We start from the raw sequence: 24,787 nt of genomic DNA on the forward strand, positions 1-24,787 counted from the left end.
TAAATGAAAATAACACACACCACCGACTTCATGATGCAGACGACTCGTGTTTTACACTACGTACTGTTGTGTTAGATTATAAAAACACCTGGTGCACCTTTAGTATCGCTTTAGCTGTTAGCAGTTAGCCGGTGGCTTCTTCCCTCACAACAGTCCGGTAATAAGTGGACACAATGTTAGAGCTCTGAATTAATCTGGCATCTTTGCCCAATTTATGTATGAAAGTCACTTCAGCATGAATTATCGAACGTTTAAAAATCTCTAGAAAAGGCAACAAGAAAATGGGAAGACACATTTCCGCTCGAAGTTTGGTGTGTCGTCTCCAGCGGACACTCTGATGTCTCCTTAGCCTACATGCTAATACGACCCACGTATGCGCCAAATTGTATAATACGGCGACTTACCGTGGTTAGCCACCGCCTCAATCGTACACAGTTCATGGAAGGACTATGTTGTCCGTCGTTTAATAGTCCATAAGATGTTCATCATCGTACTATCTCTCTGTATTCTCGTCACGGTTTTGCGCTCTCCGCGGTAGTGTTTATACATGGCCAGTAGGAGTCGCTAAAATGTTGGATGAAAACACGCGCAGAGGCGCTGGAGTGAGTTCAACTTGACTGACATTTTGGCAACTTGCTAGACCCGTTTGCGTGTTTAAAAATAAAATAAATTGCCTGCGTAACTCTACAGGAAATGGCGGATGATCGCTGCTGGCCTCAGTTCAGTGATTTTACAAAAAAAAAAAAAAAAAAAACATTATGTTTACGTCCGAAATGAATAAATAAAACCATATAATTCAAAGTCTAATTCAAAGACAAAAAAAAGAACGAGCCTCATCAGCTTTATTTCACCTGGACGCATCGTATGTTGTGACTGTTGCCAAGAAGTGACTCAGATGAACAACATTTTTAGGCAAACTGAGACTTGCTCCCACATTGGGATAAAGCTGGGTGTGTGTCAAACATCTGAATCAGTCAGACTTTCCCATGCCACAGCCTGATCTGCTTCGGCTGAGGCGTGTCTATAACCAAAGGATCGTGACTACAGAACCGGTCTTTCATTTAACTTGGGTGAACCTGGTAACCTGCTTAATTCAAGTCAAGGATCCTAAGGTAAGTAAGACATGTTTTTGCAATCGGGCTCTTTTATTCTAGTCATCTGTAAATGCTTTATTCATCCTCAGTATTTAACTATTGGTGAGAAACGTTCCCTTGATGTGCTAAGTGTGTGTAGAGAATATTCTTGGTCGCAGTACTACGCATGGAATTCTCTGTGTATCAAATCAATAAACTCATCTATAGAGAGGAAAGAGGGGAAGATGGCACATGGTATTCACATTGAGGGCCTAATGAAGGTTATAAAAGACTTTTGTTTCATGTCATGTCAAGATGATATAAGAGGCCTGTTAAGAAAGTTACCGAAATGGTGGATAGTGTGAGCATGCTCTCTGACAGTGCAATAAAAATGAGTTGTATGAAGCTTATTTTCCACACACGGGGCGTTGTTGGAGACCATGTCTAACAGATGGGGTTTTCCATCACAAATATTCATTTATATCCTGTGTTGTGCAAAAATCACTTAACCAGATTGATGTTTCATTCAGGCACCATGGCATCCTTTGAGAAAATCTCCAAAGCTAACACCACATTCAACTTGAATTTGTTGAAGAAGATCAGTGAGGATGAAAAAACCTCCAACATCTTCTTGTCCCCGTTGAGTATCTCAGCAGCACTGTCGATGCTGATGTTGGGTACCGGGGGCAACACACTCAAGCAGATGTCAGAGGTAATACACACAAGCTCTGTGAAAGTAGGCAGTTCTGTGACATTGAAGCGAAGGTTCAACTAACAAAGCTGCCAACATCTTAAAACAGAGTATTTATATGAGTTGCTCCTCACACTGTTTGGTTTAACAACCACTCGTTTGTTTCCTTACTTGGCAGCCACTGGGTGTGGCGAGGGAAAGTGTCTTCACATGCAGTAACTAGTCATCTTCACGCCGACTTGTGGACTACTGCAAAGCACGCACAATTCTTTTGTCACATACATATGAAACTAATCGGTGAAAACAAGCCCATGACTTGGCCCAAGGCACCGGTGAAAGAGAGCTGGTGATAATGGTTGCTGTGTTGCTGCTCCCAGGTTCTATGTTTCACTGAGGCTGACAATCCAGATGGATCAATGCAGACTCTGATGCAGGAACAGAGTCAGATGCGGTCACAGATGCTGACACGGCTGCAGATGCGCACCCAAATTCAGCAGTCGAGCAGGCTTCCACACTACCTCCTGAAGGTGGGACTATACTTGAAGCTTTTTGGCTGGATGCGTTTATTTCACTTGGTCATCTTCACCTTCTACTCTTCTCAAAGTAGAGTGTAATATTTGAAAATAGATTGATGATTAGAGTAGAACAGTGTGATTCGTGTAACTCTGAATCTTCCCAGTGCATGAAGCCTGATAGCAGCGCTGATGTCATCCATGAGGACTTCTCCAAACTGCTGAAAGAGCTCCAGAAGATTTCGTCTCTCAAACTCACCAACAGGCTATATGGAGATAAGAGCTTCGAAATCCTTCCGGTGCTTTCATCATAATCCATTATTTAATGTGTATATTGAAACATAATTCAACATCAAACTGGACGGATTTGAAGATGTGAATGATGGACTGTCTTTTATAAAACTGTTACGTGAACAGCGCTACTTTGTCTTGCCAAAAAGTCTTACGTAAAAGGACAATAATGTCTCACATCAAAAGAATGGAAGTATTGATGGATAATTCCACACAAAATAAACATTAACATTGCATATAGTCCAAACAGCTTGAATCTGTTGTTAAACTTTACATAGGTTACAAAGTTACTTTCAGTTTAATCTACCTGCTGCAGACAGTTTTTTTTTTCGATTGAAGTAAAACAGTGTTTAAGTCTGTCACTGTTACTCTGCCTGCTGATTATGTTTCTAGGGATTCTTAAAGGAAACCGGGGAGAAATATGGGGCAGAACTCGAGTCTGTGGATTTCAAAGGTGCAGCTGAGGACGCTCGGATCAACATCAACGGCTGGGTGGAGAAGAACACTGAGAGTAAATATGGACATTAAATAATTATTCACGCACACAAACATTCAAATGTTGAAAAACTGGACCACGATTAAGACATTTGGATTCGTGGTGAATTTCTGTTTGGTATATTTTTGGAAAAATGAACTGTACTGTTTTCTCATCCACAATGATGATTTAAAAAAATGAAAAAAAAATTTGCAAAAAAGCACAGTTGCTGCAAGACTGAAATAATAATCGCCTCCAGACTTGATCTTTGGCTTAAAGTCAGAGCTGGCTCAGAGAGGCCGAAAGTACAGATTTCTCTGTGGTCCATCCACACCCCAATATTGGTTTGACCAGAGTTTTAGTTATTGTCCTAGATCTAACAAATAAAAGTATGAACACCTAATCTTCGACAATGGTCCTCTGTGTTTAGTACCGCTAAACGTCGTCCTTGTGAATCATTTTATCACAATTAATCTCAAACTGTGACTAAAAATGAAATACACAAAGTGAATATTTAATAATGCGCGTTGTCTTTCTGAAATCCGATGAAGTTTTCATGTTTGTTTCTTAGGCAAAATCAAAGACCTCCTGGCTAAGGGCACTGTGGACGCTTCAACCGTTCTGGTGCTTGTCGATGCCATTTACTTCAAGGACAAATGGCTTCAGCAGTTCAACAAAGACGATACGGTTGAAGCCCCTTTTAGAATTAACAAGGTAGGATGGAGGATTGCGCCAAAGAAGGTTTTTAATAAGCACAGTCACAAGCCAGTGCTTTATTGAACAATGATGAATAACTAAAATGTTTTTTGCATCTAAGCATCATCACAATACACTAAAAGGGCTTTTGAAAAAAAAAAAGACTTTCTTCTGTTGTTACAGAATGACACAAAGACAGTGAAAATGATGCGTCAAACGGGTCAGTTCAATTCAACTCAAATAGCGGATCAACATTTCCAGGTATGTAGTTGGTTACTTCACCTCTGTGGCATTGCTAAACCAACAATGACTCAATTTTTATTTTATATTATAATAAAATTATATTCCATCTGCATTTCGCACCAGAAGTAATTAAGTTCGACGTCATCGAACCAAAACTTTTTTGTTTTCTCTTCTCCTTGAGTGAATTACTTAATAATAATATAATATGGAATATTAAAAGGAAAAAAACTATTTTTAAGCTACTGGAGATGCTTTATGAAGGGGAGGAGCTGAGCATGATCATCCTGCTGCCTGATGACGTGGAGGATGATACCACTGGACTGGAGAAGGTAAAACACATACACATGAACCTATGTCAAAAAAAAAAAAAAAAAAGTGTTGTTCTTATTTTGTGACATGAATTTCAGCTTGAGAAGGACCTGACCTATGACAAACTCATGGACTGGATGAAATTGATGACTAAATATGAAGTGCAAGTGCAACTGCCTCAGTTCAAGCTGGAGCAGACCTACCAGATGAACGACATCCTGACAAGCATGGGCATGGTGGACGCCTTTGATGTCTCCAAGAGCAACTTCTGCCGTAAGATATCAGGGATTTTGGTCTTTGTTCTCACACACGTTTTCCCCAGCCTCTTCCCCTAAACCTAACCATCCCAAAACAAGTAGCTAACCTCAACCAGGAAAAAAATTAAACCCAATTGTAATGACCCAGTTATTTTGAAGTCTTCATCCTCAAATTGAGGCTTAACCTTGTGGGGTCCAGCCGAATGTCCCCACAACGTCATACGGTCCTCACAAGGACAGTGTTTTGTCAAAAATGGTCCCCATAAAATAAGATAAACAAGCACCCCCACACACAGTCTCAAGACTTATTTTCAAAGTATTTTTTAAATTGTTCCAGGTTCAGACTGATTTCTGTTCTTTTTAAATTCAATGTCCATAACGTCTCTTTATAACGTTCCTATGTGGCAATAATAGTTGAACTCCCCTGCTCTCTAGTTGTGTCTCTCGCTATAATTTACGGAAATATGAACTGAATACCCAGGGTTAACCACACAGTGCACCTCCATGACAGCCCTTATGGTCATGTGTGATGGTTTGAATGTCGTGTCTTCCAGGCATGTCCACGGCAACCAATCTGGTGGTCTCAGAAGTCGTCCACAAAGCGTTTGTGGAGGTGAATGAGGAGGGAACTGAAGCTGCTGCTGCCACTGGTGTTGTTGTTAGTGAACGTTCCATTGTGATTCCACGTGTCTTCAATGCAGACCATCCATTCCTCTTCTTCATTATTCACAAAGCATCAATGTCAGTCTTATTTGCTGGCCGGTACTGTAATCCGGAGTGATGCTGTCAACACTTTTTTAAATAAACACAATATAGATCATAGCATTGAAATAAATCTCTCAACCCAGAACAGCAAATAACAACGATTGTCATTTCTCAGAAGAGAAGATGTCATGACTTTTTCAAAATAAAGCTTGTGCTGGATGAATGAAACAATGCATTTAATCTGTCATTTCTCATTCTGTCTAAAGTCGCGGAGCCTGAGATTGCAATGTCGGTTGCTCAATAACAATAGAATACTAATCCACAGACACATTGCAGTGAGATGAGTCCAAGGCAGAAGAGGTGTCACCCAGAAAAGAGGTTTTGAGTCAGGCCTGTTTTAAAGGGGCTGTGTGATTTTATTGAACAGGGGTTGGGACAGGTGTGGTGAGCAGGTGGGAGTGGAAATACAGCTGGAGGTGGAGTCAGGAGTGACAGAAGAAAAACATGTGACACGTGAACATCTGTGCAAGAGGGCCGCAGTGGGTGCGGGTTTTCGTTCCAGCCCTGAAAGCACTAACAGGTTAATCAATCAGGTGTCAGCTAAAACAAACCGCACCAGACTGACTATCAACCGATGACAGTCCTCAGACAACGAATTGGTGAGTAGGTCAGTAGGTTGGAACAAAAGCCTGCACCCACTGTGACCCTTTGAGGACCGGTTTGACACCTTTCTTCATCGTGGTTCTGCAGTGTCATGGGTGGCGTTCTCATGAGGTACTGGAAAGCCACCAAAGTGAGTTTGCTTGTTTGTTTGTTTATTAGTTTGTTTTTAAATTTTGGGGTCCATCCACTCATGTTTACAAAACACAATGCACTTTTTAGGCTATTTCAACATTTCTCTGTGAAGATTGCCCTCTTCACACAGGGGTCTCCTCCCTCAGAACAAAACATAGGGCATATTTATTTCATCTCAAGCCTTATTCTGACATTTTCAATATAGAAAACCCCTAAGCACAAGCTAATAGATTGCTAATCTCCCCCAGAAGTGCCATTATTGAAACTGTAAGAAGATGTTACTGTCATTTTTAGGAGTGTTTTGCTCTTTTTTTTTCTCTTGAGCAACTTTAATTTCTCCTTATTTAGAGCTTGTTTTAACTAAACTTGAGCTGTAAAGTCCCTGAACATGAAAGTCTGCTCATTTTTTAAGCAGATGAGTCTGGCGAAAATGTGTGATTTCGTCTGGTTCTTTGATGCCTTTTCATTCAACTTTTTTAACTGGGGTGCACATGGCTGAATCGGAAGTAATCGAACATTACATCATAACCAGATTCCACATGTCAAACTGCCCCATCAGCTTTACTTTGACAGGAAACATGTTTGTGAGTGTTGCAGTAACAGCTGACTCAGCATGTAGCTCCGGGTGTGATTAAGCGACACTTTGTCAAGTCTGAGCGCCACTGGTTTAGGCGTGTCTGCTTATATAATAGCTAACCATAGCTTGGACCGAACCAGTCTTTCCTTTTACTTACATGAACTAGGTAACCGGGTTGCTTCAAGTTGAGGATCCTGAAGTAAGTGCATTATTCACAGTATACCTTCTTATTCTTCTCATAAGAGCTTTATTCTACTTCTAACTATTTTGCCATTGAAAACATGCATTGGTTTTAAGCGGCAGGCGTATATTTTGTGTTTTCTTCATTCATATTAAGAAAGCTGTACTTTCAGATGAAGAAACACATATTCCCACACATTTTTTTGCAACCTCCTGATCAGATTATTCTGTCTCATACAGGCACCATGGCAACTCTGGAGAAGCTCGCCGAGGCCAACGCTGCGTTCTGCTTGAATTTGGTCAGGATGCTAAGTGAGGGTGACGCCTCAAACGTCTTCTTCTCCCCGTTCAGCATCTCAGCAGCTTTGTCTATGGTGATGTTGGGAGCCAGGGGCAGCACACAGACTCAGATATCGCAGGTAACGCACACAACTGAAATTAACATTAAAGCTACTCCGGGATTTTTCTCACAGTTAGTCGTATGAAGGAGTTCAGTAACTCTTTAATTGTCCGCAACCGTTTCTGATACCTGGCAGCGTCAGGGTGTGCCGAGGGTAAGTGTCTCCACTTGTAGTCTCCTTCACGCCATGTTTAGTCATCAAGGTGCGGGGGAGAATCCAGGAGGATTCACACAACTCCTTGTCTACACACATGAAAGCAGGCAGTGAATTGTCCTTGTCCAGTAGGTCACGTGCTAATATCAGTGCTTTCCTCTCCCAAACCATGGAACTGGTCAAAGGCAGAATCCTGCTTGAGTCCAGCAGAGATGTGAAAGAAGGATTCAATGGTTCAATAATGTTGAACGCGGTGGCTAATAATCTTTCACTGCAGTTCTAACTCTGATCTGATGAAGTTTTCTCTTCTTAACCACATTTCATACATCACAGGGAAGACAAGTAAATAATACCTGCCACCAATATGGATCAATATAAGAATAAGAATAAGAATAAGAATAAGAATAAGAATAAGAATAAGAATAAGAATAAGAATTAGAATAAGAATAAGAATAAGAATAAGAATAAGAATAAGAATAAGAATAAGAATAAGAATAAGAATAAGAATAAGAATAAGAATAAGAATAAGAGGTGGGAAGGGGGTTCCAAGGAGTTCTTACTTTATGTTTTGACTTGCTAAATCCATATGAGCAGCTTTCACGAATGTACTGCAAAAATGCATAGACAGTTTATTTACTAATGCAGGAGGAACCAAATAACCAAAATAACAATATGACAGAAAAAAGTGAGTTTTGGTCTTATACACAACCATTGTACTCCATTTTCATTTCAATAGTCTTTTTACTTTGCACATGTCATTTAGTCACATATACTAATATGTTTATGAATCTGACTCCACTCAGAACTGACACCTCATATAGTGATAGCAGGTGTGTACGGGCACTTTTGTTGTTTTCTCTCTGCATTATTGTTTTCTCTGTGCATTCAACAAATGATATTCATGTTTAATTTAAAAAGTATGTTACAGTACTTAAGTACTCTTACTCTTAAACCGTCTCTCTTCACTACTAGCAGAGCAGCGGATGGCCATGCATTAGCATTCAAGTGAAAAACGTAAATGCAAATGCAGATGTAAAATAGTAAAACACTGTTATTAAACACAATTATTTATTTCATAATATTTTTTATTTTATTTTAATTTCTCCTCAGGTGTTATGCTTTACTGAAGCAGAGAGAACGGATCCAGACCAACAACATGGATTAATGCAGTCGCAGACTCTGATGCAGACGCAGGTTCCTAATGTAGTTGACAGCAGTGATGAAGCCATCCATGAGGACTTCTCCAAGATGCTGAAACAGCTCCAGGAAATCTTGTCGGTCCACTTTGCCAGCAGGTTGTATGGAGAAAGGAGCTTCGGGTTTTTGGAGGTGCGCAACTCATGATTCTAGGACAGAATTTAAGCAAATAATATCTTGGCACAATAACCTCTTATTAAAAATATTTTGTGCAAAACAAATACAATGTTTCAAAATGAGGGTTCAATTGTTACATTCCATACTCAAGGAAATCTGTATGCTGACTGCACTATATGTAATGTATCAGAAGTAATGTTATATAATGCAGTCAAGTGTAAGTCATACAAGTGTAATTACAATGTATGACGGGGGATTGAAATAAACATTTGTTTTTTTTCATTCATTAATTTGAAGGGATTTCTAAAAGAAACCAAGGACAAATATGGTGCGGAACTCGAGCCTGTGGATTTCAAAACTGCTGCTGAGGGGGTTCGGCTCGCCATCAACGAGTGGGTGGAGAAGAACACTGCAGGTGAATATGGACGTTCTTAAATTCTAATGTGACAGATTCCTTCACACACATAAACATGTGTATTCCAGATTACAGAATAGAAAAGACTTGAAGTGCAGTCTTGATTTTCAGTCTTGCACACAACCTTAGTCAGTGCTTTTCCAAAATGTAGTCCAGCCAACTCCCTCTTAAAGCATTCAGCCACACCCCTGGCATTGGTTTCATCATCTGCTGGCGCTGTGCCACAGTGTTTTGATGAATGACTCTTGTCAGCCAGTACATTGGCCTGACAATGAACTACCTACTTTTCAAATCCATAAAAAATCCAAATCCTAATGGTGATCTCATCACCTCTGTATTACTCTTTCAAGCATTTTTAGTCGGAAAAGGCATAGGAAAGATGCCTTTTCATGACCTGGGTGATTCTGCAACAAATTAAATGTATTAATTAATGTATCAATTTCATGTTGTTGTTTCTTAGACAAAATCAAGAACCTTCTGCCTGAGGGTTCAGTGGACAGCTCGACCGCACTGGTGCTGGTAAACGCCATCCACTTCAAGGACAAATGGCTTCATCAGTTCGACAAAGAGGATACACTTCAAGCTCCTTTCAGAATGAGCAAGGTAAAAATGTGGGGGCGAAGATCCCGTACAGGAGCTATCCAGGGATCAAAGACAAAAAAACAATTGAAGGTTCAAGTCGAATGGACAGATTAAAGATAATGGAAGGGTTGGAACACAAGTTTGATTCAAAACTTGTCTCTTATCAAAGGGTTGGTAGACTGAGCAGGGATGGCCCGGTTGTTACGCTGACACACAACATAAACACTTTCAAGTTACCTAATCTGCATCATCACATTCTACAGTAAGTTTGGACTTTCAAGGAAGTGGTGTGAAGTCATCACGGATGGTTTTCCAGTCAGTTCGACTTAGGAGCAGACGAAAATCAAACTTTAGCTCAAAAGCTAAAAACAGATTATCATTCTCTATTGTAGTTTGTCAATGTTTCCTCAGTGTCGTCCAACTGGGCAGAGGAAACCAATGTTTGGGAAGGGCTGATGATGCAGTGTACATGGTGATTTTGAGATGTGTGAGAATTTAAAGTAGTATTAGGGAATACCGACGAAAGGAAGGCCTTGAGTGCAAGGTGGAGAGCAATTTTCACTGACCAAAATATGAAAATGGCATACAACAATCCACGTTCAGTACGTGACAGGAGAAAGCAATGAATCCACTTTGGATTGTGAAGCTAGCATGTTGTACATAGAATGCTCAGAAGTGTGGATGAAACCTTCCCCCCTGAATAACTGGTTATTTGTGCCTTTTTATGAATCAACACAAAGACAGTACTAGTTGGTTTTGCAAAAACAGGGACAATGATGAGTTGCTAGAGTTGCTTTGTTTTTGGATAGATCACAACACGCTTAAACTGAATTTCAAATCTGTGCCAGTCATGTTCCCACCTCCTTGACTACCGCAATGCCTTTAACACAATCCAACTCTGTGCGCTACAGGAAACACTCACCTGCATGTGTTTATTTATTTTGTCTGTTGCAGGGTAAGAAAATGACAGTGCCAATGATGCATCAGAAGCGCAAGCACAGGTACCTTCATAACCAAGAAAGCAAAATAAAGGTAAGTCGTTTAATTACTCACCTCTGTGGAATTGCTTTTGTTCATTTCATACACTGCTACATAGATGGTGATCCATTGAAGAACATTTATGGGGATTTTTCAAAAGTCATCATCACCATACCTTCTTGACAGAAGTTGAGAGGCAGTGGTGTGGTTTCACATCTGGAGCAATTTAGCTGGAATTAATCTCATTTATCTGTACATAATGCCTTTGTTTTGCTTCCTCGTGCAGTGAAATAGACATTGAAAGGTGGATTCTTTTTTTTTTTCAGATGCTGGAGATGTCTTATAAAGATGAGCGGCTGAGCATGATCATCCTGTTGCCCGATGATGTGGATGGTGGATTGGAGAAGGTAAGACACAAGTACACACACACACACACACGCCCAAAGATTAAAAACACATGGTTTTATCTGATCTTGTTAATGGGTCATATTCATCAGGAATTTGTTTTTCTGACTCCTACACCAGCGTCTGTAGCTTAATAGTGCAAGATCAAACGACTTGGTTATTATTAGTCAATGAAAAGCCTTAATAAAGGTTCTCATCTGAATTGAAAGCAAGTTTTAGTTGGCAGCACACACTTCTGCCCCGTTAATAAACAGCATGGAATCAAATCAATAAAGTGAGCTCCATGAATCAAGGACTGTGTTGGCTCATGGAAAAAGGCAAGTATATTGATGAGGAAATCTATCTATCTATGTGTCTGTCTGTCTGTCTATCTATCTATCTATCTATCTATCTATCTGTCTATCTATCTATCTATCTATCTATCTATCTGTCTATCTATCTATCTATCTATCTATCTATCTATCTATCTATCTATCTATCTATCTATCTATCTGTCTGTCTGTCTGTCTGTCTGTCTGTCTGTCTGTCTGTCTGCCTGCCTGCCTGCCTGTCTGTCTGTCTGTCTGTCTGTCTGTCTGTCTATCTATCTATATATCTATATGCTTTTTTGCTGAGTAACGATTGAACACCTTCATATGGTGCATGGAGTCCTAGATGATCAGGCATTTATTTATTTATTGTTCATCCTTATAATCTAAAACTGCGTATGCATTGCAGGTGGAGAAGGAGCTGACCTTCAAAAAGCTCATGGGCTGGATTGGATCGATGAGTCTACGTGAAGTGGACGTGAAACTGCCCAAATTTAAGTTGGAGAATATGTATGACATGAACGACATCCTGATGAAAATGGGCATGGTGGACGCCTTCAACCTCTCCAACAGCAACTTCACCGGTAAGAGATAAGGGTATTTACGAAGAAACTGACGTTTATAAGATACTCAGTTATTTCAAGGTGAAATTAAACTGCAGGTTTTAGGTCTCATCATTTTATTCCTTGTTCATTCTGGTGTGACTTCAGGGAATAATGCTGATGGTTAATCTTTATATTACATGTTTCAATTTTAGTTGTTGCAGTAATGCCAGACTGCAAATCTTAACTGAAGCTGTCAACATATTGCTGGTTTTGTACACAGGTTTCAGTAGCATGATACATGCTGCTGATGTTTTGTTTTGAAGATCAAGTACATGCAGAAGAGAGATGATTTGTTGAACTCCAATCAACTATTGTTTCACCTGAGTTGTCCATTATTATGATTACCTATTGTACACAAAGCATCATCTCATATTTCAACGTCATCCATGTACCTTTCTTCCAGGCATATCTTCGGCATTCAATCTGGTGCTTTCCAAAGTGGTCCACAAAGCGTTTGTGGAGGTCAATGAGGAGGGAACTGAAGCGGCAGCTGCCACTGGTGTCATGTTTACAACAACCGCCTTTGAGATGCCGCTTTTCTTTCATGCAGACCGTCCATTCCTCTTCTTCATTTTTCACAAACCAACCATGTCAATCTTATTTGCTGGCCGATACTGCAATCCAGAGTGATGCATTCATTAGACGCAAAAACGAGACAGGGAATTGAGATGGCAGGAATTGGCTTTGGTACAAATGCCACTCTACAACTCCTCTATGAATGAAGGGGTTATTTGTCTTAATGGTTCTCATCCATTTATTTTTAGTCTTGCACCACAGCTATGATTGTGTGTTTCATGTTTCATTCGGTTTTTTACATATTTTTTCCCAGGAAGCATAGTAAAAATAAGGCTTGTTGTTTTATTGGATCGGTAAGAAAGCAACTGGGTGATCATGACGAAACATTTTAATTTTAAAAAGCTTGTGTGTGAGCTTGTGCACCTACAAACGCAATTTTGTTAATTACCACAAATAAATAAATTTCAAGTAAGCGGTTCCAGCGTCTGTGCTTTTTAGCGCCATCTGTTGTTCGGATAATGACACACATCTATCAGCATGCTCATACGTCGCACCAAATTAAATGGAAGATAACTCTACTGGAGTTGTCTTAACACTTGCAACTATTTGGCGGTCGTTATATTTAGTATAACATTATATTATTAATTAGTTAGTTAATTATATATTTTTTAGTATATAAACTCGGCATCTGATGTAAACGGAGGTTTGTTAAAAGAAAACTTTATTGAAATACTAGGAGAAACAGGATATATATTGCAAATATTTAATTTCAACTAAATAAAGTCACTGAATCGTCTCGTTTTGAACGGCGGGGTCAAATAGCTGTTCGCGCATGCGTGTTTTCCTGCTCTCTGAGCTACGGAAGTCGCCCATTCAACTGTCCGTGACGGGAGCGTCGTTCACTGACTCCGACTCCAAAAATCACTTACTTTGAAAGTGAAATGATGCTTTAAAGAACGGTTACTGGCTATTCTCGTTTCGCTGTTTATTGGGATTACGTCATTGTGTGGCGAAATGGCAGCCGAAAACTCGCTGTCCGAAGCGAACGCGACTTTTTGCCTGGATTTGCTGAGTCGTTTGGGAAGCGCAGATATGAGGGGCAACGTCATCTTCTCCCCGTTCAGCATCTCCTCCGCTCTGGCGATGGTGATGCTGGGAGCCAAAGGCGACACTCGGAAACAAATGTCAGAGGTACGTCGTTTTGAAACTTAAAAAAGAACTGAAGTGACAGTAGAAACGTTGTGAACTGCAATGACTCACAGCTGTTACCAAACATCTATGATGTCATCTGATCACAAGTTCCTATTTATTTCCTCTTTTATAGGGAATTGCTTAACATACTCATCATTTGACGCCAAAACAAATTATGTATTAGATAAATAAATAACAATTGTAACAAGCTAACTACAAAGCATGTTTATTTATCACCCAAGGTCAGAGTGGATCAGTGTTTGGTTGAAAGTTGGTTGTGATAGATAGTGGCCGATTTTATATGACAACTACTTCCTGAATCCCCTCAAGGACTGGTTCTTATTAATGCCACTTATTTACAAAAGAATTTGATGCTGTCTGTCCATTCCTCCTACCAAACACAGTAGGGGGAAATTCCATAAATCATTCCTGGACATTTGCTCCATCCTTCTGTCAGTATGACATACACTTGTTTTAAGTTTGTTTTTGTAGCGTCATAGTGGCTGTTATCTGTGGAGTCTTTGGGAATGCGGTGTCTGTACCTACCCTTTCAGTTGCTTCAGATTTTCTCTGTTTTCATTGGTACTTAGCTGCTGAGCAGAAGTGATGGCCAGACATTATTAAGTGAATGTTGATCTGTTGTACAGTGTCTAAGAACTCAGGCCTGTCAGGAGGACGTTCACGCCAGCTTCGGGAAACTGCTGCACAACGTCGGCAACAAGGAGCCCATGTATTCACTCTGTGTTGCCAACAGGCTGTATGGAGAGCAGTCCTTCCAGTTTCTACAGGTTTGCTCAAACGCTGCTTTCAGTAGTTTGTGAAAACACTTTATTAAAAGACCTCTTAATTTTACTGTAATTTATTGTATGAACATCGAAAAAACAATTATATTTCTTGTGTCTCTGTCACCCATATATTTTGTGTTTGGCAGTAGATCAAACCATTCAATCAAGGAACTAATAAAGATAACTATTAAAAACATCTTAGTTCGTTGCTTTGGGCGTCACATTAGAGTTAACATTTTCATTGTTTGCAGGGCTTCCTGTCATCATCCAGAGAGTTCTATGAGGCTGAACTGGAGCCTGTGGACTTCAGGAAAGGTTTTGAGGCAGCCAGACTCAACATCAACAGCTGGGTGGCAAACAAGACTGAAGGTTTGTGCAGGTGGTGAGAGTGGACTCATGAGAATCTAGGAATTCAAACGTGACAGCAAACAAACCAGTGTCCTCACAGAGCCCCAGTAATGCCACTATTTTGTCAGGTAAAATTAAGGACCTGCTGTCCCAAGGTTTGGTGGGGAGCCTGACCACGCTGGTGCTGGTCAATGCCATCTACTTTAAAGCCATGTGGGAGAAGGAGTTTCTCGGAAAAGACACAAGCGATGGCATGTTCAGGGTCAGCAAGGTAACACAGCTTTTTAGTTTCCTAATTTAACCAATGAAGTTTGAACGAGTTAGTCTTTAAGTGTTGTAAATTGTGAAATAGCCCAACTTGTTGTGTAGTAAATGTACAAACTTAGAAAAAATCTGCAAAAAATATGGCTTTTCTCTGTTTTTGTATGAGGCCACAGATCGTTGTTTTTCATGACCAGAGCTGTACTGTGCTTCCAGACTGAGAAAAGAGCAGTCAGAATGATGTACCAGCAATCTACCTTTCCTGTAGCCATCATCCCTGAGCTCAACTTCAAGGTGATGGAGATCTCTTGTGAACAATGTTAGTGACAACAGAGCATTGGCCAGTTCCTTCAATGTCAACTGTGGTGTGTGGCGCCATCTGTTGTTCAGATCCTGGAGTTGCCCTACAAAGGAAACGATCTCAGCATGCTGATCTTTCTCCCTGATGAAATTGAAGACAACTCGACTGGACTGGAGAAGGTAGGACACTCGTGAGGCATTTTACTTCACTACGACGAGTTACATTTAGATCCTTATGGAAACAGAACAATATACGTTCAGAGTGGATGAAATAGTGATCCATTTCTGAGGTTGTTAAGAGTTTCAAGTGAAGGATGGAGGGCCAAAGCTCTGCGCAGCAGCTGGGAAGAGACTGTGTTCTTAAGGTAACTGGCAGTTCATTGAGAGTATTTGTATCTTCAACAGCTTGAGAAGACACTGACCTATGAGAACTTTGTGAAGTGGACTCACCGTGATATGATGAAGCCCACGTTTGTGTCTGTGCACCTGCCTCAATTCAAGATCGAAGAAAAGTACGACATGAAGAATGTTCTGATCAGCATGGGGATGGTCGATGCGTTTGACCCTGCAAGAAGTGATTTTTCAGGTACACCAAGAGTGAAAAAATAAATGTGAACACAGAAGTTTAAAAAGGATTTAAACTTTCCTGCCGTTCTTGTAGGGATGTCACCAGGCAAAGACCTCGTGGTGTCTGACGTCGTCCACAAGGCTTTTGTGGAGGTGAATGAGAAGGGCACTGAAGCGGCTGCTGCCACCGCTGCTATAATGTTGTTGGGTTGTTGCATGTCCGACCTTTACTTCACCGCAGATCATCCGTTCCTCTTCTTCATTCGACACAACCCCACCTCAAGCCTTCTCTTCACTGGTCGCTTCTGTTCACCAGAGTGAGCTCAGCAGTGCTCTCCTGTTTCATGTCTCCAGTGATTAAATGACAGTTGTGCTGCCATTGTCTTCAATTAGCCTCATTGATATGATGAAAGAGGCTTGGCTTTCTGTTTATGTTAAACTGCACTTTAATCAACCCTTGAATCACCTGTGAACGATGTGAAACCGCTCTTTAACACGATGTATAATAAAACTAAATATCTGAACCCTTGGCATTCCATTGAAGTACATGTGCCATGATCAATATTATCCTTTGCACGTCGCATCCTGACTTCATAGATGAAGTCAGTTCTTCCCATGTGAGTCATACAAGTCGCCACTGATGTGCGGCTCCTGAATCTGGTCACTTTTTGACCTGTTTTCAGCCTTAGTGTTGATCACTCCAGGTCACTGGTTGTTTTTTTCTCACTTGTGTTGTTCTTAATGTTGTCTTTCCACGTACCCATACCCCCCACGTTAGACAGTTAGCCACACTTTGACCCCCCTCAGCTTATATCTCGAGGCTCGCTCCAGATGTGGATGAGGTCTGAGTCGACCTGCGGACACTCCACCTAACCACAATGCTTTGCGCCCCCAGCTCGTCGTCTGCATCCGTGAGGGTATAAGTCGCGCTCACGGCAGCAATTTTTCGCTAGTAATATATACATATCGTAATACTCATTTGTGATTTGTGATTCCTATTACAAAGTACAAAGTAAAGATGACAACTAAACATTAGCAACACACAGATGTCAGTACCGAACGAAGAGATGCATGGAAAATATCGCTCTTTTAAAACACAAACATTTCGCGTGGACGTGTCCTCAAACTCTTTATTCGTTTAGGTTCCCTATTACAAAGTTTTGGGGTTTTTTTCTGCTGGACGAGACGTCATCGCAAGGCGGCACCAAGGGCGGATACGTTTGGTATTTACTGTCCACCCTCGGTGACTGACGCGTGGTCCCGTGAGCCAAAGATTTGGAACTGACGGGCTGTGAAGAAGAACTTCGCTGAAAGTTTTCACAGTTTATTGTGATCTAAATTTCATCTGGCTGAGGAAATGGCAGCGGAAAACTCGCTTTCCCAAGCGAACGCGACTTTTTGCCTGGATTTGCTGAGTCGTTTGGGAAGCGCAGATATGAGGGGCAACGTCATCTTCTCCCCGTTCAGCATCTCCTCCGCTCTGGCGATGGTGATGCTGGGAGCCAAAGGCGACACTCGGAAACAAATGTCAGAGGTACGTCGTTTTGAAACTTAAAAAAGAACTGAAGTGACAGTAGAAACGTTGTGAACTGCAATGACTCACAGCTGTTACCAAACATCTATGATGTCATCTGATCACAAGTTCCTATTTATTTCCTCTTTTATAGGGAATTGCTTAACATACTCATCATTTGACGCCAAAACAAATTATGTATTAGATAAATAAATAACAATTGTAACAAGCTAACTACAAAGCATGTTTATTTATCACCCAAGGTCAGAGTGGATCAGTGTTTGGTTGAAAGTTGGTTGTGATAGATAGTGGCCGATTTTATATGACAACTACTTCCTGAATCCCCTCAAGGACTGGTTCTTATTAATGCCACTTATTTACAAAAGAATTTGATGCTGTCTGTCCATTCCTCCTACCAAACACAGTAGGGGGAAATTCCATAAATCATTCCTGGACATTTGCTCCATCCTTCTGTCAGTATGACATACACTTGTTTTAAGTTTGTTTTTGTAGCGTCATAGTGGCTGTTATCTGTGGAGTCTTTGGGAATGCGGTGTCTGTACCTACCCTTTCAGTTGCTTCAGATTTTCTCTGTTTTCATTGGTACTTAGCTGCTGAGCAGAAGTGATGGCCAGACATTATTAAGTGAATGTTGATCTGTTGTACAGTGTCTAAGAACTCAGGCCTGTCAGGAGGACGTTCACGCCAGCTTCGGGAAACTGCTGCACAACGTCGGCAACAAGGAGCCCATGTATTCACTCTGTGTTGCCAACAGGCTGTATGGAGAGCAGTCCTTCCAGTTTCTACAGGTTTGCTCAAACGCTGCTTTCAGTAGTTTGTGAAAACACTTTATTAAAAGACCTCTTAATTTTACTGTAATTTATTGTATGAACATCGAAAAAACAATTATATTTCTTGTGTCTCTGTCACCCATATATTTTGTGTTTGGCAGTAGATCAAACCATTCAATCAAGGAACTAATAAAGATAACTATTAAAAACATCTTAGTTCGTTGCTTTGGGCGTCACATTAGAGTTAACATTTTCATTGTTTGCAGGGCTTCCTGTCATCATCCAGAGAGTTCTATGAGGCTGAACTGGAGCCTGTGGACTTCAGGAAAGGTTTTGAGGCTGCCAGACTCAACATCAACAGCTGGGTGGCAAACAAGACCGAAGGTTTGTGCAGATGGTGAGAGTGGACTCATGAGAATCTAGGAATTCAAACGTGACAGCAAACAAACCAGTGTCCTCACAGAGCCCCAGTAATGCCACTATTTTGTCAGGTAAAATTAAGGACCTGCTGTCCCAAGGTTTGGTGGGGAGCCTGACCACGCTGGTGCTGGTCAATGCCATCTACTTTAAAGCCATGTGGGAGAAGGAGTTTCTCGGAAAAGACACAAGCGATGGCATGTTCAGGATCAGCAAGGTAACACAGCTTTTTAGTTTCCTAATTTAACCAATGAAGTTTGAACGAGTTAGTCTTTAAGTGTTGTAAATTGTGAAATAGCCCAACTTGTTGTGTAGTAAATGTACAAACTTAGAAAAAAATCTGCAAAAAATATGGCTTTTCTCTGTTTTTGTATGAGGCCACAGATCGTTGTTTTTCATGACCAGAGCTGTACTGTGCTTCCAGACTGAGAAAAGAGCAGTCAGAATGATGTACCAGCAATCTACCTTTCCTGTAGCCATCATCCCTGAGCTCAACTTCAAGGTGATGGTGATCTCTTGTGAACAATGTCAGTGTCAACAGAGCATTGGCCAGTTCCTTCAATATCAACTGTGGTGTGTGGCGCCATCTGTTGTTCAGATCCTGGAGTTGCCCTACAAAGGAAACGATCTCAGCATGCTGATCTTTCTCCCTGATGAAATTGAGGACAACTCGACTGGACTGGAGAAGGTAGGACACTCGTGAGGCATTTTACTTCACTACGACGAGTAACATTTAGACTCTGCTCCTTATGGAAACAGAACAATATACGTTCAGAGTGGATGAAATAGTGATCCATTTCTGAGATTGTTAAGAGTTTCAAGTGAAGGATGGAGGGCCAAAGCTCTGGGCAGCAGCTGGGAAGAGACTGTGTTCTTAAGGTAACTGGCAGTTCATTGAGAGTATTTGTATCTTCAACAGCTTGAGAAGACACTGACCTATGAGAACTTTGTGAAGTGGACTCACCGTGATATGATGAAGCCCACGTTTGTGTCTGTGCACCTGCCTCAATTCAAGATCGAAGAAAAGTACGACATGAAGAATGTTCTGATCAGCATGGGGATGGTTGATGCGTTTGACCCTGCAAGAAGTGATTTTTCAGGTACACCAAGAGTGAAAAAATAAATGTGAACACAGAAGTTTAAAAAGGATTTAAACTTTCCTGCCGTTCTTGTAGGGATGTCACCAGGCAAAGACCTCGTGGTGTCTGACGTCGTCCACAAGGCTTTTGTGGAGGTGAATGAGAAGGGCACTGAAGCGGCCGCTGCCACCGCTGCTATAATGTTGTTGGGTTGTTGCATGTCCGACCTTTACTTCACCGCAGATCATCCGTTCCTCTTCTTCATTCGACACAACCCCACCTCAAGCCTTCTCTTCACTGGTCGCTTCTGTTCACCAGAGTGAGCTCAGCAGTGCTCTCCTGTTTCATGTCTCCAGTGATTAAATGACAGTTGTGCTGCCATTGTCTTCAATTAGCCTCATTGATATGATGAAAGAGGCTTGGCTTTCTGTTTATGTTAAACTGCACTTTAATCAACCCTTGAATCACCTGTGAACGATGTGAAACCGCTCTTTAACACGATGTATAATAAAAATAAATATCTGAACCCTTGGCATTCCATTGAAGTACATGTGCCATGATCAATATTATCCTTTGCACGTCGCATCCTGACTTCATAGATGAAGTCAGTTCTTCCCATGTGAGTCATACAAGTCGCCACTGATGTGCGGCTCCTGAATCTGGCCACTTTTTGACCTGTTTTCAGCCTTAGTGTTGATCACTCCAGGTCACTGGTTGTTTTTTTCTCACTTGTGTTGTTCTTAATGTTGTCTTTCCACATACCCATACCCCCCACGTTAGACAGTTAGCCACACTTTGACCCCCCTCAGCTTATATCTCGAGGCTCGCTCCAGATGTGGATGAGGTCTGAGTCGACCTGCGGACACTCCACCTAACCACAATGCTTTGCGCCCCCAGCTCGTCGTCTGCATCCGTGAGGGTATAAGTCGCGCTCACGGCAGCAATTTTTCGCTAGTAATATATATATATCGTAATACTCATTTGTGATTTGTGATTCCTATTACAAAGTACAAAGTAAAGATGACAACTAAACATTAGCAACACACAGATGTCAGTACCGAACGAAGAGATGCATGGAAAATATCGCTCTTTTAAAACACAAACATTTCGCGTGGACGTGTCCTCAAACTCTTTATTCGTTTAGGTTCCCTATTACAAAGTTTTTGGGTTTTTTTCTGCTGGACGAGACGTCATCGCAAGGCGGCACCAAGGGCGGATACGTTTGGTATTTACTGTCCACCCTCGGTGACTGACGCGTGGTCCCGTGAGCCAAAGATTTTGAACTGACGGGCTGTGAAGAAGAACTTCGCTGAAAGTTTTCACAGTTTATTGTGATCTAAATTTCATCTGGCTGAGGAAATGGCAGCGGAAAACTCGCTTTCCCAAGCGAACGCGACTTTTTGCCTGGATTTGCTGAGTCGTTTGGGAAGCGCAGATATGAGAGGCAACGTCATCTTCTCCCCGTTCAGCATCTCCTCCGCTCTGGCGATGGTGATGCTCGGAGCCAAAGGCGACACTCGGAACCAGATGTCAGAGGTAAGAACAAGCTCTTCTGCTCTTACAGTGGGTTGTGTTTTTCTAAACATAAATTGACTTCAAGGTTGTGTGTTATTGATTTAATCTGATCACAAGCTGATATTTGCTCCTTCTTTTGTAGGGAATTTCAACCCTAAACAATACAAAAATACAACAAATAACAGCCCTCTAAATTCATCTTTTTGATTGATGACCTCTCTCCTCAAATCCACACCCTTAACGGCAGAACAAACAGGTCTGTGCTTTGCAGTTAAATGTTGGCTCTGACGTAGTGATGGAGAGATGCCAGTTCTTTCTGGTTAGTGATTATTGAAAATACAGGGTGTGGTTTTAAACCTGAGACGCCACTTAATAGAAAAGAAATGGACCACTGTCTGTTCATTCTTCCCACCAAGAGCAGAGGGAAATTTACAAAAGTACAATGAAGAAAGGGTGTTCCAATAGGTCATTCCTGGACACTGTGTCAGCGTGAAATAAATGTATTCTAATTTTGTTGTTGCAAGTGTTGGAGGGGTTGAGGATGTGGTCCTTGTTGTAATTTGGTTCTTATTTACTGAGCAGGAGAGATGGGCACAGTAGTATTAGGAAGTAACTTTCTTTCTTTGTTTCCTATTTAGTGTCTAAGAACTCAGGCCTGTCAGGAGGGCGTTCACGCCAGCTTCAGGAAACTGCTGCACAACATCGGCAACAAGGAGCCCATGTATTCACTCTGTGTTGCCAACAGGCTGTATGGAGAGCAGTCCTTCCAGTTTCTACAGGTTTGTTTTCTCATCTGTTGGAAACGCTTAGAAATCAATTCAAATAGAAAAATGGAGGAAAGCCCACTTAACTGTGAATTTTGCAGGGCTTCCTGTCATCATCCAGAGAGTTCTATGAGGCGGAACTGGAGCCTGTGGACTTCAGGACAAAGTTCGAGGCAGCCAGACTCAACATCAACAGCTGGGTGGCAAACAAGACCGAAGGTTTGTTCGGGTGGTGAGAATGGACTCATGAGAATCGATCCAGAATCTAGGAATTAAAACGTGACAGCAAACAAACCAGTGTCCTCACGGAGCACTCAGTAATGCCACTATTTTGTCAGGTAAAATTAAGGACCTGCTGTCCCAAGGTTTGGTGCGGAGCATGACCACGCTGGTGCTGGTCAATGCCATCTACTTTAAAGCCATGTGGGAGAAGGAGTTTCTCGGAGAAGACACTAGCGATGGCTTGTTCAGAAGGTAACACATACAGTGCTGAGAAACATGACAACTTGAACATGACTGTCGTATGAGGCCACAGATCATTGTTTTTTTTTATTTGTTTTTTATGACCAATTCTGTACTATTCTTCCAGACTGAGAAAAGACCCATCAGACTGATGACACAGCAGTCTACCTTTCCTGTAGCCATCATCCCTGAGCTCAACTTCAAGGTGATGGAGATCTCTTGTGAACAATATCGGCAAGGTTTACAATATCGACTGCGATGTGTTCAGATCCTGGAGTTGCCCTACAAAGGAAACGATCTCAGCATGCTGATCTTTCTCCCTGATGAAATTGAGGACAACTCGACTGGACTGGAGAAGGTAGGACACTTGTGAGGCATTTTATTTTATCACAATGGAGTCATTCACAACGCCGATGTGTGATGGGGGATGGTGGTGAAGAGTGATGTGTTCGCTTAGCAGCTGTGTGTTGCTTATCGATTACTGTTGTCATGGAAACATAGAGAAAGAGAAAGTTTTCCCCAGTCTGGGAACACTGAGGTCTTATATCTGCCAACAAGGTAAGTAAGATGTATTACAGATAAAGCGGGGAAATTCTGTCAAAGAAAAGAAACAGGCCAAGTCCAAAAACAGTTGAAAAAAAACTATTTTTGAATAAAAATAATTGAAATTAAATTTTGCTGTGTGTGTGTATACATCTTATCCACATCTTCTCAAACACCATTATAGCATTTACCCCGCTCTATGTCTTATGTTGTTGATGTCATGAGTGCAATACCACTGAAAGCTTTGGGCAACAGAAGTTCATGCTTGCAGAATCTTATATTTAAGCGCAAATTAACCTTCTTGAAGAATCGACTTTATGAGTCGAACCAATTCCTCTAAAGGCCTCAGTACTTCAAGAAGCTTCATCTCACCATCACTAGTGGCGATTTACTGTTTGGGAGAAGATGAAGTTGTCCCTCTCACACCAGCAGCAGAAGGTGTTGAAGTAGTTGGCCAGGTCTTTGACTTTGGAGGAGGGAGTCCTGTAGTTGGTGACGTCTGCAGGCATCTCCACACTGAAGAAGAGTAGTTGGATGCAAATTTATGTTCTTTCTTCTCAGAGCATCCCCTCGTTGCTAACCTGATCTTCTTTCATCGCCTGTACAGGTCCCAGTCCCTGCAAGCTGATGCAGGCTGGTGGTGAACCAAGTACACAAATGTCCTCACAGAAGCTTATGTACTGCTGAGTGGATATATTCACGTTTCATTTCTGATGTGTTTCAAGTAGATGATGGAGTCTGGGCAGCAGCAGAGAAGAGACTGTGTACTTAAAGTAACTGGCAGCTCATTGAAAGTATCTATATCCTCAACAGCTTGAGAAGGCACTGACCTATGAGAACTTTGTGAAGTGGACTCACCGTGATGTGATGAAGCCCATGCTCGTATCTCTCCACCTGCCTAAATTCAAGATAGAAGAAAAGTACGACATGAAGAATGTTTTGATCAGCATGGGGATGGTCGATGCATTTGACCCTTCGAGAAGTGATTTTTCAGGTACACCAAGAGTACACCTTCAAAACGTGAAGTTTGAAAGCCATTTAAAGTCTTCTACTGTGCTTCTAGGGATGTCACCAGACAAAGACCTTGTAGTGTCTGACGTCGTCCACAAGGCTTTTGTGGAGGTGAATGAGAAGGGCACTGAAGCGGCTGCTGCCACCGCTGTTATAATGGCACTGGGTTCTTGCATGTCCGACCTTTACTTCACAGCAGATCATCCGTTCCTCTTCTTCATTCGACACAACCCCACCTCAAGCCTTCTCTTCACTGGTCGCTTCTGTTCACCAGAGTGAGCTCAGCAGTGCTCCCAAGAGGTTATGTTTAATCACGTGACACGCTCTCTGGAGCAGTTATTCATGTTTAAGTGCACATGAATCCACTTTTTAATAACCTGTACTTTTTTTATAAATCATATATAATCCAGTAATATTTTCCTCTTAATTTTTTGTGATCATTTCATTGTATTTTATTTCTCATGTGTGAATATTTGTGTGCGAGTTATTGATGCTAGGAGATGATGGAGGGCAGGATGGCACGTTGTAGGGGGTCTATATACAGTATGATCTGCATGTTTGTTTATGAAAGTGGAAAAGTGTAAATAAAAATAGATAAAAAAACAACCTCTTCTGATCAAACTTATGTGACATGAGTTCACAGAGATCATAGAGACTGTCTGGCATTAAACCCTGGTAAATCATATCTGGTGTCCCTCAAGTGTCTTTTCTGGGTCACAAACTTTTCACATGATCCTCAATTGTCGACAATGTGATATT

At 41.4% G+C, this 24,787-nt stretch overlaps 5 protein-coding genes across 10 annotated transcripts in view; 4 read left to right on the forward strand and 1 right to left on the reverse strand.

The window, feature by feature from the left end:
* Positions 1–546, reverse strand: part of snx16 (sorting nexin 16) — a 30,199-nt gene extending 29,653 nt beyond the window's left edge. For all 6 annotated transcript variants that reach the window (XM_053859914.1, XM_053859915.1, XM_053859913.1 and 3 more), the window contains exon 1: positions 405–546. The gene's annotated coding sequence lies outside the window, so the exon portion shown is untranslated. The remainder of the gene's footprint in view (positions 1–404) is intronic.
* A 432-nt stretch (positions 547–978) lies between these two features.
* On the forward strand, positions 979–12,957 carry LOC128755980 (uncharacterized). The gene is made up of 19 exons (XM_053860099.1): positions 979–1,112; positions 1,604–1,785; positions 2,142–2,291; positions 2,444–2,575; positions 2,961–3,078; positions 3,614–3,756; positions 3,922–3,999; positions 4,221–4,310; positions 4,389–4,563; positions 5,102–5,324; positions 6,003–6,045; positions 7,026–7,223; positions 8,469–8,687; positions 8,970–9,087; positions 9,548–9,690; positions 10,624–10,701; positions 10,974–11,054; positions 11,770–11,944; positions 12,369–12,957. The coding sequence occupies exons 2-19, from the start codon at positions 1,609–1,611 to the stop codon at positions 12,593–12,595; spliced, it is 2,568 nt and encodes an 855-aa protein (XP_053716074.1). The 5' UTR covers positions 979–1,112; positions 1,604–1,608; the 3' UTR covers positions 12,596–12,957.
* A 379-nt stretch (positions 12,958–13,336) lies between these two features.
* On the forward strand, positions 13,337–16,457 carry LOC128755293 (leukocyte elastase inhibitor A-like). The gene is made up of 8 exons (XM_053858548.1): positions 13,337–13,672; positions 14,320–14,460; positions 14,709–14,826; positions 14,934–15,076; positions 15,283–15,360; positions 15,457–15,546; positions 15,772–15,952; positions 16,028–16,457. The coding sequence occupies exons 1-8, from the start codon at positions 13,496–13,498 to the stop codon at positions 16,252–16,254; spliced, it is 1,155 nt and encodes a 384-aa protein (XP_053714523.1). The 5' UTR covers positions 13,337–13,495; the 3' UTR covers positions 16,255–16,457.
* A 725-nt stretch (positions 16,458–17,182) lies between these two features.
* On the forward strand, positions 17,183–20,251 carry LOC128755294 (leukocyte elastase inhibitor A-like). Its single transcript, XM_053858549.1, has 8 exons — positions 17,183–17,467; positions 18,115–18,255; positions 18,504–18,621; positions 18,729–18,871; positions 19,079–19,156; positions 19,253–19,342; positions 19,574–19,754; positions 19,830–20,251. Exons 1-8 carry the CDS (start codon positions 17,291–17,293, stop codon positions 20,054–20,056), a joined length of 1,155 nt encoding a protein of 384 aa, XP_053714524.1. The 5' UTR covers positions 17,183–17,290; the 3' UTR covers positions 20,057–20,251.
* A 754-nt stretch (positions 20,252–21,005) lies between these two features.
* Positions 21,006–24,698, forward strand: LOC128755295 (leukocyte elastase inhibitor A-like). Its single transcript, XM_053858550.1, has 8 exons — positions 21,006–21,269; positions 21,887–22,027; positions 22,114–22,231; positions 22,351–22,485; positions 22,594–22,679; positions 22,743–22,832; positions 23,831–24,011; positions 24,081–24,698. Exons 1-8 carry the CDS (start codon positions 21,093–21,095, stop codon positions 24,305–24,307), a joined length of 1,155 nt encoding a protein of 384 aa, XP_053714525.1. The 5' UTR covers positions 21,006–21,092; the 3' UTR covers positions 24,308–24,698.
* The last annotated feature ends 89 nt before the right edge of the window (positions 24,699–24,787 follow it).

The sequence above is a fragment of the Synchiropus splendidus genome, chromosome 3 (assembly GCF_027744825.2).
Source record: "Synchiropus splendidus isolate RoL2022-P1 chromosome 3, RoL_Sspl_1.0, whole genome shotgun sequence".
NCBI classification, from domain to species: Eukaryota; Metazoa; Chordata; class Actinopteri; order Syngnathiformes; family Callionymidae; genus Synchiropus; species Synchiropus splendidus.